The sequence below is a fragment of the Daldinia caldariorum genome (genome assembly GCF_022478825.1).
Source record: "Daldinia caldariorum strain CBS 122874 unplaced genomic scaffold F4812scaffold_13, whole genome shotgun sequence".
Lineage (NCBI taxonomy): Eukaryota > Fungi > Ascomycota > Sordariomycetes > Xylariales > Hypoxylaceae > Daldinia > Daldinia caldariorum.
In genome coordinates, this window is record NW_025953049.1 from 95932 (window position 1) to 112025 (window position 16094).

The 16094-nt window shown below is 48.4% G+C and overlaps 3 protein-coding genes across 3 annotated transcripts; 1 reads left to right on the forward strand and 2 right to left on the reverse strand.

The window, feature by feature from the left end:
- Positions 1 to 4173: 4173 nt before the first annotated feature.
- Positions 4174 to 5745, forward strand: F4812DRAFT_460911 (uncharacterized protein; the record flags this gene model as incomplete). Its single annotated transcript, XM_047937780.1, has 3 exons — positions 4174 to 4426; positions 4494 to 4684; positions 4783 to 5745. 3 exons carry the CDS (start codon positions 4174 to 4176, stop codon positions 5743 to 5745), a joined length of 1407 nt encoding a protein of 468 aa, XP_047788247.1.
- Positions 5746 to 6825: 1080 nt separating this feature from the next.
- Positions 6826 to 10077, reverse strand: F4812DRAFT_89202 (uncharacterized protein). Its single transcript, XM_047939520.1, has 5 exons — positions 9497 to 10077; positions 8290 to 9165; positions 7720 to 8157; positions 7194 to 7552; positions 6826 to 7034 (listed from the first exon to the last, which is right to left on the reverse strand). Exons 1-5 carry the CDS (start codon positions 9718 to 9720, stop codon positions 6919 to 6921), a joined length of 2013 nt encoding a protein of 670 aa, XP_047788248.1. The 5' UTR covers positions 9721 to 10077; the 3' UTR covers positions 6826 to 6918.
- Positions 10078 to 12521: 2444 nt separating this feature from the next.
- Positions 12522 to 15171, reverse strand: F4812DRAFT_451972 (glycoside hydrolase family 3 protein; the record flags this gene model as incomplete). Its single annotated transcript, XM_047936280.1, has 5 exons — positions 12522 to 14190; positions 14246 to 14349; positions 14406 to 14813; positions 14868 to 14950; positions 15018 to 15171. The coding sequence occupies 5 exons, from the start codon at positions 15169 to 15171 to the stop codon at positions 12522 to 12524; spliced, it is 2418 nt and encodes an 805-aa protein (XP_047788249.1).
- Positions 15172 to 16094: the final 923 nt, after the last annotated feature.

Sequence of the window (16094 nt, forward strand, 5' to 3'; positions counted from 1 at the left end):
AGGTTGGACCCTGATATTGCCACCCACACGAAAAAGGGGCACGCGAGCAATTTCTTTAACGGATACTAAGCTGGTGACAGCTGATCTCCCAGAGTCTGTATCCCTTACCTGAGCGAACATGCGTGTTTTATAAACCTGTCTCACCGCACCACCAACCCCTCTTTCTGTATCAATCGATCGAAGTATTACGGACAGACTCCGAGAGACTTCCGAGCGTTTAAAGGGCGATAACCTCGATGGCGGCTAGTTGCAGTGGGATTGTACGACATTATATAGGTGTTGCCATTTTGCGTAGCATAGGATGAAGCTCACGAGTAGGATTAAACATCCATGAACGGTAGGTGTTGTAAGATAACGAGTAGCCTAAAAATCTTTTGGGTCTCTGCGCGGCTGCTGAATACCTAATGTACGGCCAGCCGCGCGAAAAGGGTCGTAGAAAAAAATGTAAGGGAGAAGAATGAAAAAAATGACAGGTCGTATCCCGCAGGGTCTGCTCCGAGTCGTTACAACTCTGCATGTCAGCGTCGCTTTCCGATACCGCTCGGCATCTCATCTACATAGTAGAATCTTGAGAATCTCTGATCCAAGTCGTGCCGCCATCTTAATCGTCCACCCGCCCATGATCTTCCCCCATTGTGAAACAAAACGAACGGGTGTTACTGGTCTGACAGGTTAAAAATTTCCAGGGTCTCTTTTGAACGCTTTCCTCTTGCTATCGGACCCCCACTCGGGGAAAAAGAAGAAACCAATGTTTCCCGCGTCCGCGTCTCATTTGAACTTCTTCTCTATTCCAGGTAGCCCTGTAGCCCTAATCGGCCCTGACGACGGGGCCGGTGGGCTGCTAGTTACAAACTAGTATTTTTAGTAGACATCTAGACTCTCTCTGTTAGTGCAGATTCAATTACCACCTAGGTACCTGTTACTAGTAGCTCGTCACATGTTAGTAGTTACTTGTTGATGATGGAAATAATAGGTATGAAGCTTGGAGAATTCCATTCCCGACGCTATCGCTAGGATGTTCGGATGCGGGGTGCGGCTCAATGTAGCTGTTGTACATCGTGCAGATCACGAGGATGACCGGCTACATGTCGAAATCGGAGCATCGGTGTTTAAAACTCTATGATTCAACTGCGATGTCGTGATGTTGCGAGTCGACTTTATTCGAGACAAGCAAGTAGATGGATGGATGGCTGGTAACGTCGGTGATGGGTAGCAGTCGATTTGGGACATTTTGGCGCATGTCGCAACCATTGCAATTTCTTCTGCTTATGAGAACCCCTGGTTAACCGGGATACCTCCGCGTCCAGAACCCAGATGCACTCTTAGCAGTAGTTCCAGCCGGGTTAGTTCGGTAAGGGCGCTCAGCTCCGGACGTTAGTATGCAGTAGCAACTTCAAGGCACAATACGGAATATCCCTTTCGTAATCGCATCGGCCCGGGGCAGGATACATAGTATATCCCATGTTGAACTTTGGGGTATGATTTGGCAGATGATATGACAGATAGCCTGCACTCTTTCCGTATACCTGATAGGCGACGTCGTAGCGCAAATTGTGGCGATCCTTCTTCGAAACACCTCACAAACTTCCCAATTCCTTCAATTCTCTTAAGACATGTTTCAAAAACATGACAAAGGAAAAATCTTTTCGGTACACCTCGCGACCCGCTTGCCTACATCCTCATCCTCATCATCAACGGTATGTCCAGGTTCAATGACGGATTTGGCAAGTGGGCACGAGATCAGAGTAATCTCTTGTTTGTAGACATTCTAGACGCCGTCATTCCCTTGCACGAAAATTCGTAATGTGCTCCCGGGTGACAGAGTTTTGCAGTTCATATGGTTACAGCGCAGTCAATATGGAGCTTTTTCCACTTGCTCGAATTAGCTGGAACCGAGGTCGATGCGACATAGGCCGAAAAGAGGTAACAGGTCGCCTGACTGTTTACCTTAGGTAGTAAGAAGACAGATGTGGAATGATTAGCATTAGAGGTACTCAAGGCATTTGAAGCGGAGGCAATCCATTATCCAAGGTGTACATCGTATTGGGGCAAAATGAAGGCAAATGAAGGCATCGAGGGTGAGCGTCGCAACGGTCTCAGACCTGTTAGAGAGCGGTGAGGGCACACGTGTTTGATATAAGGGATATGATTGGCAAAGACGCTAAATGTTGGAAGAGTTCTAATTCGGCCGAATCTGTTTTTTTTTTCTTTTGCTGCAAGTTCTATCTCAATAAAACGGGGCCCATAAATGGATCGGCCTTATGAGGTATGCGCATGTACGAGGGAAAGACTTCGGGTACTATAGTATGTTTCCCCAAATTCCCCAAGGTTGGCGGATCCGGCTGTTAGGTAATGATACTGCATTCAGCGTTACGTCAAGTATATTCTAAGTAGCTTTTTAGTGTCACCACCCAATAGGAATGCATACCTCTACATAGTAAGTAGTGGTGTACTATTATATACGTTGCCCCGCTTGAGCAAAATCAGAAATCAGTGTCAGGTATCTAATTGACCAATCAACTTACATACATTTTTCAACTTTCGTTCTGTTTGTCACGACGTAAGCCGAGGGTGCTACCAGAGCCAGTATCATATTTGCTCCTTTAATACCTAGGTAGCCCCTCCAAAATAACCCTCAGATCGCGGGCATCGTGAGCATCTCAACAACTACTACGCATACCAATGCATACCATCTGATCGAACAGCAATCGGAATTTTCTCTTCTTTTGTATTATTATTTATTAGTTGACAGCAAAGCAGATCATACAATAGCAATTGGCTCTCCACATAGTACAATGCGATGATGTCGATAGTGGATCAGATATTCATTTATTAATCCGCTCTGTACTATGTATTGTACGGGGTGGAGAAAATATCTAGTGGGTCTTGCGACAAGGATATGACTAGTACGGCTAACCTAAGGATTAGCGCAAGGGGCCGAGACCGCTACAAGTACCCGCTTTCCTTACCACCGCTAGGTCCTAACAGCATTAGCGCTAGAAATAAGGCAAAGGGTGCATCTTGGTTTGATAATGGATTTAGTTAGTATGTATATTGGGAGATTCTCGAAGAATTGGGAACCACGACCGCGAGATACTCACGATACGTATAGGCAACCACCCGGATTACACACCTACCTGGTAGAGGTATATAATATGCAGTGTGCCTAGCTTGTTCTGTCATTAGGTACTCTGTTTCGGCTCATCATTCCTAGTTCCCGTCCGAGGAGTAGAAATAAGAAACAAAGCCGTCCCGCGCACTACTGTAAATATGACAGCACTTCTACCATTTTAATTAACATTAAAGGGGCTTCTCGTCTTTTATCCACTATCTCTATCCACCACGTCTATCATCTATCGTCTATAATCGCCCAATAAAGATAACCTTTTTTTTTGCCCAGTTTTCGTCTTTCCGGTAAACAGATGAGCGAGATGATCAATATTTAACTAATCATAATCATACCCGTGCAAAACTGGAGGCTGAGACTGGAAGCTAAAACGCTACCTGATCTAAGACAATTGACAAGCCATCAATTCCAAGAATTCCAAGAGACCCAAGAGACCCAAGAGACCCAAGAGACCCAAGCGTCTGGCTAACTTTCTCGGCGTTCGTCTCGGCATTCTGCATCTCAAGAACAACTAATCTCGTGTACAGCAGGTACCTAGGTGATACAGAGGTCCCTTTAGGTACGTATACCTAAGGTACCCACCAGACAGCCAGAGAGCAGCAGCAAGGCAAATTACCTTAAAGGCAGTAAAGCAGGTAACACCACAAAATACTACTACTGTATCTACCCGAGAAAAAAGACATACCTATAACGTCATATTATTGCACATGGAATAATTTGAGACGGTCCAACCCAAACACATTCAAAGCTCCGACGCCCCACCGTGTCTAACATAATATTCCTTATCTATTATTGCCCAGAACGCCTAGAACAATTATCATTCCGAACCAAACAAACACTCATCCAACGATAACCGGCCTAACTTCTAACTTCCAATCCTTTCCTATAACTATTTTCTTGCGAATACTGAATACTTCCAAATTCCAATTATATAGGGGAAGAAGGTGTGTGGTATTCGGAATTTACCCTCGTTATTGAAAGAAAACGCAACAGCTTCTTTTTTTTAATCCGCCGTGCCGTGGCGCTCCCAATCTAGTAGAGTAACGATGAAATACGGAGATCATTTTGAAGAAGAGTCGGTTCCGAGTTGGAGTCTGCATAATATCGACTATAATTCGCTGAAGCACCAGATTAAGGTACATACCACCAAAGACCAAGCCACCGCCATAGCTATTCCTGGTCAGCAAGATCATGCTTTAAAGAAATTCGAGGACGCCTTCTACATCGAACTTTGCAATCAACATAATCGGGTCGGTCTCTTTGTTACGAGCAAAGCTGACGAAATCACGAGGCGACTATGTACGCTCTCGCCACCACAACCTCAATTGAGCGACCGCATTGAACTAACAATTGATTTATTTTCTAGGTCACCTCTCTAATTCGATACACCAACTCATAGCACGATGTAACAAGGCCGGTGGAATGTCGCCCAAGCGGCAAAGACGGTTCGCCAAATATGCATTGCAAATCGACGAGTGCGACGACGACATCAAGGCATTGAGCCGGTTTGTTAATGCCCAGGTTATCGCATTTCACAAGCTACTCAAGAAATACAGGGTATGTCACCCACAAGTAACTTTCTGTAGTGCTGCGGGAGGAAAACCTACAGCTAGTTATGACATAGTTACTAACGGTTGGCGGCCTCAATTATACAGAAATGGACTGGTTCGACAACGTTAAGTAGTCGTTTTAAGCAGAATATACTCGCCTCGCCCAAGAGTTTCACAAGGTGCGACTTTCACGCTTTGCGACTACATCATCGAGAAGTTCTCGCGACCTTAGAAGCCGCCACTCCCGATCTAAACGCTCTCCAGATGGAACGACAACGGGTAAATATGCAATCCGAACAACGCGCCGATAGTCGCCGATCCTCGCAGACGCCCACCCCGAGAGCCGCATCTATTAGTACACCGGGCGGTTCGTCGATGACGTATTGGAACGAGTACGATCATGGAAGCGAAGCGGGTGATAACGACGATGAACGAGCATACGCACTCTATATCGACCCAAATGCGAGCGTCGACTTTCCAGGCTATATCTATATTAAAAACATATTCACCGTCCCGGTCGATAAGGTTCGACATTGGCTGAAGACGCGCGCATCATCTCAGAACCCGTCCGAGACGCAGTCACTTCTTGGCAGCAATTCGCCTAACGATTACTTCAGTACCCGACATTCAACTGCACAGGTAACCGATAACGAGGCGACCGAGGAAGAGTACGCATCATCGCTGAATTCCAGCATTGGCCGTCGAAAAGGAGCACGTTATGCAGTGTTGCCGACGACGGAAGATCCCGACTACCACGTAATCCTGTACCGCGACAAGGTGCTAAGTCGGACTGTTATACTCTCTTTCGTCGTTGCCTTTATTCTTCTACTAGTATCTGGGGTGCTGGTAGCAACTGGTCGACATAAACTCCGACTCGAAGTCGACGCTGGTGTCACAGTCGGATCCGTGGCGAGCTTATTCTGCGCCTGCATGGGCTTGGGCGCCATGATATACCGCCAATACCCCGCCGGTATTCTATACAGCCTCACCGTTTGGGCTGTGTTTATGACTATATGTGCCCTAAACGGCATGTTGCTTGTACTCGTAGTGGGGAGTAACGGGTTATGATCGCCAACCTTAATAATTGACTTGAACCTAGTTTTACGTTGGGTGTTTATGGCGTTTTTTGGGGGGAAGGAGGGGGTGTTCTTATTAGAGAGGAACGGGGCATATTTCGCATATACGAGGTTATATGCCATCATGCAGCATACGTTTTCTGGGCCTCACATAGGTAGCCAAGAGGATCTCGGGGGAGTGTAGAGATTGTTATCCAAGAAACTCGGCTTATATGGGATGTGAAGTCCTGCTTCTGGGGCGAGTCCGCCTCTTTTTCCTATGTACACCTTACGTTGCTTTATAATAGGCATTGTTTCGAAACGGCACGATACCATGCATAGATTTTCGAGTTTATGGGTTGCGAGCAATTGTTAGGGATACATTCAGAGCGGCGTATATATCGCGGCTCGCTGCCGCTTGTGCGATTTGTATTTGTACGTGAGAGGCAGGCTAGGTAGTGCATCAATATATATATCATTACGATATGACTTACTGCGTCGCTTTTGTTTATAACTATCGTATAACTACACAGAGATATGTATAAACTTATGTATTCAATTTGGAGCGAAACGTAGACCAAGCTACCGTTCCTTCGGACAGTATCAATTAGAATACATGCTCTTCACCCCCTTCCCGCCTCCCCTTTTCTCCTCGCGCTGATCATTAGCCTCGTCTTCTTTCTGTAACGCATATATCTCCCATACATCTCAGACCCCATACGCGATATTACAACCCAGTCAGACATGGAGAAGCCAGAAGAAAAGCTACCTAACCCAATGGAAATAGGTTATTCATCATGTATGTCGCTGTTATAGTAGTTACCGTAAATCGTACTCCTTTCTCTTCCTCTCCCAAACACCGAACTACAACCTTGTATGTACCTAGGTAGTCTTAGGTACGAATCTAATTCGGGCACGAGAACGGGATGGATAATATATCGAAACAGGTAAAAAAAAAAAAAAAAAAAAAAAAACCGAAGCTTTCCGAGTCCCCTATTCATATAGATAGATAGATAGATAGATAGATATCTCTCCCCACGAGTGAACGGGAGTATAGGACACGTAGGATATATGGCAACGCGTGTAATATAATAATAGATAAGTAACAGTAATTAGACAAAGAGCGAACGGTACTCCCTGCAAGCGGTAGCTAGGTAAGTACCTAACCTCAGGTGTTAAAAAAAGGTCACCTCCGCGTGAAGTCGAAACAGATCGCTTGCGGCGGGGGCATGAGCTGCGAGTTCTGGAGGTAGACGTTCCTGTCGATGTTGAGCTTCTCCTCGAGCCGGCTCATCATTTTCTCTAGGCAAGTAAAGGGCGACGGCGTTAGCTAGGTAGGTACCCTAAGGTAGCATTGTTGTTGATGTCTGTCTGGGATGCATCTGAAGACAGAAAAAAAAAAAAGAAAAAAGGGGGGAGAGGGGGTTGGGGAGGGAAGAAAGCAAATATGCTCAAACTAACCAGCGATTCCCCACCGAAAACTAAACAACCGCAAGCTCTCAAACTTCTCCTCGATATCCTTCTCGCACTCGGCCATCTCCTCGGGGAATATCCGGCGGATGGCCGCGTACGCCTGAATGACCAGATAGCACGTGGCGCCGGCGGGCGCGCACAGGTAGACGGGGGAGCGGGGCGCGGAGCCGAAGTTGGCGTTCAGCTTGCACGAGATGTCGGTGGACATCTTGCAGGCGAAGCGCAGGGCCGCGAGCGCCGTCGACACCTCCTGGCTCGACGCGAGCAGGGACGCCGGGGACGAGGCGCCCAGGTGCCGACTGTTCTCGAGGATCGCGAGGTACGGCATGTACAGGGTGAAGAGCGCGCTGGTGGAGGGGGGGCGTGGCGGGTTAGTAGAGAGAAATAGGGGAGGAGAAAGGTGGGAAGGGGGTTATGCAAACAAGCAAGGACAAAAAGGTGGACAGATAGGTTAAGTAGATATATAGGTAGATATAGATTAGGTATTTAGGTGGATATAGAAAAAGGGGCATACCTAACAAGCATGGCAAAACAATCAAGCATAGCCTCCCAATCCAGCGTATCGTTCAGCAACGTCAACGTGCTGTCCCTGATCTCGCGGTCGAGGTCCGCATACGTCGACACCAGCGGCATCTTCCCGGGCCGCCCGTCGCGCTCCTTATCTATGTGCAGGGCGCGGTGGAACAGACACGCCGTCTTGGCGGATAGCTGGAAACCACCGAACTTCTCGGTGCCGATGATGATATTCGTGCTCAGATGCCGCGTCGACGCCGGCGACAGGGGAAACCCAGCTCCAGCCCCGGCTCCGGCTCCGGTTGTAGTCCCGTTCAGACCTCCTCCCGTCGAACTAGGCGGGGGCGTCGTCGGAGGCGTTTCCGGGAGGAGGGTATTCCGCGTGGGGCTCTCGAGGAGGAAGGGGAAATCCCGGGCTTCTTCGTCCTGGTGGATGAATCTAAGTTCATATGTAAGCCACTGATTCTCAAGCACAACACACCATGACTCCCTTCTGTTCCCTTCCCGTCCCCTTCGTTTCCCTTCCTTCCGTCGAAAAAAAAAAGAAATACCCAACAAAACAACAACTTACTGCTCCAGTATAAACATCCCCCACCAAAGACACCCGCTCTGCTCCTCCTCCACGCTCGTCATAACCACATCCTCCCCTCCCCCTCCCTCCGCCAACTGCCCAGGCTTGATCCCCAACACCCTCGCCGTGACGACCGCCTGGCTCAGCGTCCTGTACGCCGTGACCGCGTCCCCGTGCCCGTACTCGTACAGCGCGACCAGCGCCCCACACTGCACCAGCTCGATCTCCGGCGCCGGGTCCCCCGCGCACGCCAGCAGCTGCGATGACAGCAGCCGCTTCGCCGCGCGGTACGTCGCGTCGAAGAGGGGCTGCTCGCCCGCGTCCGTCACCCGCATCCGCGTTAGCAGGTACATGGCGACGATGAGCAGGGCCGTCGTCTTGGCGTGGCGGTCTGTTGTTGTCGTCGTTGTCGTTGTCGTGGCGCTAGAGTTGGAATGGCAATGGGAATTAGATACCAGGGACGAGCTAGGATTAGAAGAGTTAGAGTTGGAATTGGAAAAGGGGGGGATGTTAACATCCGGATTCCCCGCGTGTTCCGGCGAGTCCGTCGACGCCCCGCCGCCGCCATCTATCAAGCCCGCCAGGCTCGCGGCCCGCTGCTCGAAGAGGGTGGGGTGGACGACCGCGTACCACGAGTGTATGCACTGAAAATACGCGGCGGCGACGGCGCGCCAGTCCACGGGGGCCGGGGCGGAGGAGGAGGAAGGGGGGGATATGAGCGACAGGATCTGTGGCGGGGTGATGCCCTCCAGGGGCTCGGGGCCGCGCAGCAGGACGTCGTGGACCAGCGAGTGCGGCTGGTAGATGACGAGCTGGGCGCCCTGCGAGACCAGGTTGTTCGATATATCGTGGATGTAGTGGCATTTTGCGTTGAGTCTGCGAAAGCGCGGGTCAGCCTTTTTTTTTTTTTCTTTTCTTTCTGTGTTGGTTGGTTGGTTGATGTATGTAAGTGCTGCTAAGCTTGATATATATATAAGGTTAGGTATGTAGGTTAAGTAGGTATGAGGTAGGTATATTTATATCAGATCTGTGTCGGCTTCAGCTCAGCTCAAAATGCCGTCTTTATGGCCGGGCGCCGTCGTTTAGTGACGAGACATTTATTTGGTCAAGTTGAGCGAGACCATATCAAGTTAAACCCAGACCAATTTCAGTAATCGGTGAACAAGAATCAAAGAATATAATAGTGGTATATTGTTTTTTGCCTTACCTCTTACACCTGTCGCAGAAGGGCAGTTTCTTATCGCATTTGCGTTTAGACGCACGGCACTTCTCACACGCGCGCGCAGCCAGGCCCCCTAAGGCGGCTGCTTCTATCGTGCTATATGCGGGCGAGTTTTGGAAGCATTGTCTCTTGGGGGAGGGTCCGGGAGACGATTCCGGCGTCATCTCGGACACGGGCGAGAGCCCGTTCGAAACTTGTGTCGTCTGCATGTCGGCGGACGTGTAGTGCGCAGGAGGCGTTCGGGCGCCTTGTGCATTTGGTATGTATTATTCTGGGGAAATACCCTAGCCGGGCCTAGTTTCGGCGGTCCGGATGAGAGAGTTATAAGTGAGTGAGTGTGTGTGTACGTGTGAGTGTGTACGTGTACGTGTATGAGTAATAAGTGAAAAGAAAAAAGAGTCTCTCTAGCTCTCTAACTGCTAATGCTAATGCTGTTGCTGCTGCTACACTGATGCCCAAAGGCCGAATGTGTGCATTTCACCCTCCCTCGGATGCGCTGCTAGGCTGCCGGCTGCTGCTCGACTAATGGGTTACGTCGGACTGCTTGAAGGCGTATGCATCGGTTGTGGAATAGGGATGTATAAGGCGGTATAAGGCGTGCGCGCGTGTGTCTCGGACAGTGGCAGCCTCACAAACCAATGATGTAATCTAGATGGTCCCGACCTAGCTTTTCACGGTTACTGCGCCGAGTTGGTCTTCCGCGGAGAAGAATCGAGATTTCCAAACCTTCAAAAAAGAAGAAAAGAAATTGGAAAAAAAAAAAAGAAGTCTAAATTTGCCTTCTACCCCGTGGTGATGTGATCGTCCGAGGGGATGATATTATATAATCCAGTAGCTCGTCGCCGTCTTCGCCAATTGTTCTGTATCGATCTCTGACTGGGACTCGCCTCTTGGGGGCTAACCGGGAGGTCCAGCTGAGAAGAATGAAAGAAACGGACAGGGATTGGATCAAATTGAAGGGTTCCGTAACACAAAATACGTACTATGTTATGTATTGTACAATATGTACAGAACAAGGAGGAGGCGGGGGGGATTCGGGAAGACTTCCCGGTAGAGTATGTATATACTACCTGTTACCTACTTACCTACTCTCTGTTCCTATTTCTGTTCTGTTTTTGTTTCTTTCCCTTATTAAACATTTCCCACCTTCCGAACCTTAAATCCGAAGACTCATTCAACAACAACAACAACTAATAGAAAGTAGGTACTTATTGGGTTAGTCCCAAGGGTTGAGGATTCAGTCTTGTGCGGCGAAATTCATCTCGTAGCGTCTTCATAATAGCCCGCCCACCTTTCTCCAGCTTCGAAGGGCTTGAAATACAAGGGCTTGAATACATAGCACCGAGGCTTACAGCTCCTCTTCCCCACAGTTTTCCTCTATGGACGCATGGAATTTTATGCATTTTTGTAAGCAAGTCACAGAAGGTGTAACATGGCCTTGTTACTTGAGACTAAACTACCTAACCTAATGAATGGCTTTAACCTAGGGCCTTGAGCAATAATTAACGAATAACTAATCTAACTGCCCTATAAGATGTAACTAGCTAGTGTTGTAAGTTAGGTACTTAGTATAAGACGATTACGTATATCAAAAATCTTGGCCACCGCGACGGTGTTATGTACGATGTAAAAAAATCATCCGCTTACTTTCAGATATCTTACAGCGTGAGTTCAGCTCCAATCAACAAAGCTGATAAATACACTGCCCTACCAATAAGAATAAGAAGGAAAACGGGTGGCGACGACGGTAATGCGAGGCTGAAAAAAAAAGATTAGGTACCTAGTTATCAAATGAAATAAAATAAAAGAATATCAAGTAATTACCCCGGCTCTACCACCATGTGGCGGCGTTACAAAGGGGCGCCACCCGTTCCATACATACAATACAACATTTTTATTATTATGATTTTTTTTTAAAAAAAAGGTCCGATACAAGCTAGAAGCTGTCATCCGCGCGATCAGAATTTTGCCATTGGCCGTTTGCGCCAAATATACCCTTTTCCGCCGTTCTCCTAGACGGAACGTACAGATCGATCTTACTCACTAATTACCTTTTGTTCCGATTTGTTCGCCAAAAAAAGAGGCGGTCGAAGAATGATACCTTGTCTGTCTGTCTATCTGCTTGTTTTGTCTTGTCTTATTTCTCGCAACGTCGGATGAATCATGGGTGAGATGATAGTGTGCGAAGAACGGGTGTGTATATTATACCAAATGGAGAAACAGGAGTTTTATATGGATAACTATCGCGTCCTTTTTCTCCCGAGTCCCCTTCCATGTGCTAGTAGAGAATCAAAACGGGTGAGCGTCGCTTAGCCTTAGTCTCATCGGCGTTAAGCCAATGTCAAGCTGAGGCTAACGATGTATAAGATTGCACTTGTACTCGAACGGGTTAACATTCGAACCATTCGAACTTCGCTATTCGCGCTAGAATCCATCACTACATTGCACTAGAACAACATGACTTGGCATACTACATACCTATCTAGGTACCTAAGGTAGCAAGGTGAGCAAGTTTCCATTCACCACTTCATCCCACAAGTAGGTTACAAATACTATAGCTACAACTCAATAACTAACTCTTCGGATTCCCACGTGTTCTAGAATGTAAACACAGGTCGTCGTCGTCGTCGTAATCGTTACCCGTTTACCTTCTCCCGCCGTAATCATTACATGAGCTTGCCCACAACTTAAGCTAAGCTACCTAGACCTACAAAGACTCACCAACCAAATCAAGTCAACCCATTCCAGTATAATAAGTTCAATTAATCCATCCATCCATCCATCCGACCAACCGGGCTCAATCCGGTCCCAGCTTTCCCTCTCTCTCATAAGCTGATAGGGAGTATGTTATGTAGTAGTCGTAATCACCATAATACGCCATAAAACATCCGTTCATCTACAAATCCCTCATAGCCACCTCATATCATATGCCATACCAAAACCAAAACCTACCTTAGGTACCTACCTAACCTAACCTATTCACCCCTTTTACCCTTCCCTCTTCACTTCGTTAGATCGTCAACGTACCATTCAGCGGCAGATCTCTACTGCTTCTACCGACCCATATCCTGTACTCCCCCGGCTGTAGACGCCACTTCTGCGCGACCACGTCCCATACGCTGAGGTCGCGCCTGGTAAGCAGGAACGTGGCCGTAGCTTGCTCCGTCGCGTTGAGGAACGACTTCTCGAAGCCGCGTAGCTGCCGCACGGGCGCCTTCGGGATCCCGACGTACAGCTGAGAAATCTCGCCGCCGTACACATCACCTACGTTCTTCACGTCCGCGCTGACCGATGCTACCACGTCCCAAAGATCTACCTGCCCACCCTCGCGGATTTCTCCCGTCGGGTACTCGTTCGTGTTAGCATCGCTGCGCTTTTCGATTTTCAAATTCGAGTAGTTGAACGTCGTGTAGCTCAGTCCGAACCCAAACTCGTATCGCGGTGTGATATTCTTCTGATCGAAGTGTCGGTAATCGATATACACCCCTTCGGTGAAATTCGATTGAGGAAACCGCTCGAACTGGCCCATTGGTATGTCTGGTTTGGCAACATGCTCATAGTCAGACTCATTCCTGGCCACCGTGTACGGTAGCTTGCCTGAGGGGTTCGATTCCCCGTATAGCAAGGAAACGAGGGCACGACCAGATGCTTCGCCAGGTAAGTGCGCGAATATTAGGGCCGTCACATTCGGATGGTCGATCCATTGATCCACCAGCCGCACGCCGGCATTATGGAAGATGACAATCGTATTATTACATCGATCCGCCACATGGCTGATCAAGCCGTCGGTGAAGGCGTCCCGCAGGTTTGGGCGATCATACCCTTCACTCGCGTACGCGTTCACAATGACGAGACAAGCGTCCGACATGCTAGCAACATCTGGATCGGGGCTGAAGAAATCCCAAAACATGGCTGTTCTGTCCTCCAACGCGCGAGCATTCAGGGCATCATACGGCGAGCTAACGAAAGCAGGCGTCACGGCGCCAGAACCACCACCACAGAACAGCGTCCCATTAAGAGCTATGTCTGAAAAGTCTTCAAAGTAGTGGCCCGAGAAGCCGGCCTGCGTGTCGCGCCCAAGGTAAGATGATTCACCTCCGAAGGTCCACGCCGCAACACCACCGTGAGATTTGTAGTTCCACTGATCAGGACTCCTGGCCGAGTAGCCGTATACCGAGAGCATTCTCGGCTTCTTTAACGGAAGCGCATTCTTGATATTCTTCAATAAAACGTGGCCCTCAATGGCGCCGTCCAATAGAACCTTCTGAGATGAGGTGTTTCTCGCGTCAATGATGTCGTGCGGCTGGGTTAAATCCGCGGGCATACCAATTCCCGGCTCTGGGAAATCTTTGTCCTGTCCTACCTGATAATACCCAGCCATGATTCGCGTTGCCATATCAGTCAAGCGATCCTCTGATACCGATCCGTTCCTAACCGACTCTGTCAGTTTATCTCCCCAGCGCTCAGAATTTGGCATGACCATGTCCATGCCGGCATTAGCTGATGCGACACCAGCGTGCAAAGCATCCCAATCCGAAGTGATGGCCCCCTGGAATCCCAACTCCGTTTTGAGGAGGCCATTCTGAGTCTTGCTGTTCGCGCAAGCGTAGGAGTTGTTCACCCTGTTGTACGAACACATGACGTTCGCGGTCCCAGCCTTAACAGCATCTTGGAACGGCCTGTAACTAAATTAACTATCGCAGTATAGAGGTATATTTGAGTCCATTCAAATACCATAAGTAAAGCTCGTGCATGGTCTTATCATCTATGTTAGATGAGACGGCGTCGGTGTCGCCAGTAGGCTGCCGGCTCGTTTCTTGTTCGTTACCAATAAAATGCTACACATTGGATAAGCATTCGTCTTTTGGTAATCATAGGTCGTAGTCAAACATACTTTGGTGCTTGTGATGACTCCTTGCGATTGGATTCCGGTCACCGTTTCCGTTACGAGGCTGCCTGATAGATAGGGGTCAGGCGAAAAGCCCTCCCAATTACGACCGCCCCGTACTACTCGGCCGACAGGACCAACGACGGGTCCGAGGTGGATATTGACCCCTTTAACTCTGAATTCGAGGCCCATGCTCTCCGCACGGTCTCGAGCTAGGACTCTGTTCCAACTAGCAGCAACATGGATACCGCTTGGGAACCCACTGACAAAGTCTGTAGCTCTGACACCCTGACCAGCATCGTTCAGACAGAAGCCCGAGAAGTTCATACGGGGAATGGCGTCAATATTGCCAGAACATCCGTTTAACGTTCCCGAGCTGCCCGTAGAGGAGGAGAGACCTGATGCGAGGATTACCTAGCATCGAATTAGCTCCATATGCTAGTTAGGTCTAAAGAGGTGATGAAGTACCTTCTCCTCGATCGTGAGCTGCCCGACAAAATCGCGAGCTTTTCTATACGCGTCGGCCCACGCTCCAACTCCCGTCATCGCGGCTAGTAGTCATAAGTATCAGATACTCCATGCTGCACAAGAGCCAGATCTTATCGATAGGATACTCACGAGAAGGGTAAACCGGCTCTGACTGGCCGTAAAAATAAGTATCATCAGTGATGAGCGCTTGGCTGGTAGACCCATCAGCAGCCTCGTCCCCGTTACTGCCATTTCGATTTCGCAGGGCGAGAAGACCTAGGAGACCAAATAAGGGCACTATCATAAGACCAACAACAAAGGCGACACCGCGCTTTCTCTGCAATATAGGGAACCGGTGCTGCATCCTAGTCCACCACGAGGTCCGGTCTCGTGGGACCACCTGGCCGTGCGCCAACAGTTGACTGTCCTGCTTTCTTTCTCCCATCGTTTCATCAGGTGAGGGTGCTTGGAAAATTAACTAATTCTAGAGCCCTACAAGGGTATAGTTTAGCATTTGCAACCTTTCTTTTTTCAAGGACAATTTGGGCAGGAATTGGGTATATATATAAAGTATATAAAAACTTAGATAAGAAACGGGTGACCTTACGTCGGAGGCCTTTCAACTCTAATACCGCACGCCTTCTATTTCGTGATTCGAGCTCGAAACGAAGGATGGGGAAAACAAAATACCGATACGATGAACTCTAACGAACAAGGCGAACACCACAGTCGATATATGACAGCAATACGTTATTTATTAAATATTATGATTTTCGTATTTAGCGAATAGTTGGTATTATAGTTGGGAGCCTGAGAGGTAGGTTTATTAAACGGGTTGAGATTCCACGCGAACGCTCTCTCCTCCGACGATCTTCGTTGATCAAAACAGGCTGATGTCAATATACCACCGCGTTGTCTTGTTGCCAGCAGGTTTGCCTTGTTGCTCCCTTGTTGCCGGGTTGATCGCTATTCTGGATATGTCTGGGTTCTTTTTGATTGGCCAATCGTACCTAACCTAATTAATTACTCCCCTAAGACATATATGTACGATTTGGCGGGTTTTGTCGGCATCTGCTGAAATAATTATAGGAGCGTATTGCATTTAGTTAATTCTCTCCGTAATGCAATTTTTATTAGATTGTTTTTGTTTGTTTTTGTTGAGAAATTGGATTTAGAGAAGTTTACGTGGGTACCTAACCTTAGGTAGTTGCTGCTTCCAAAGTTGCT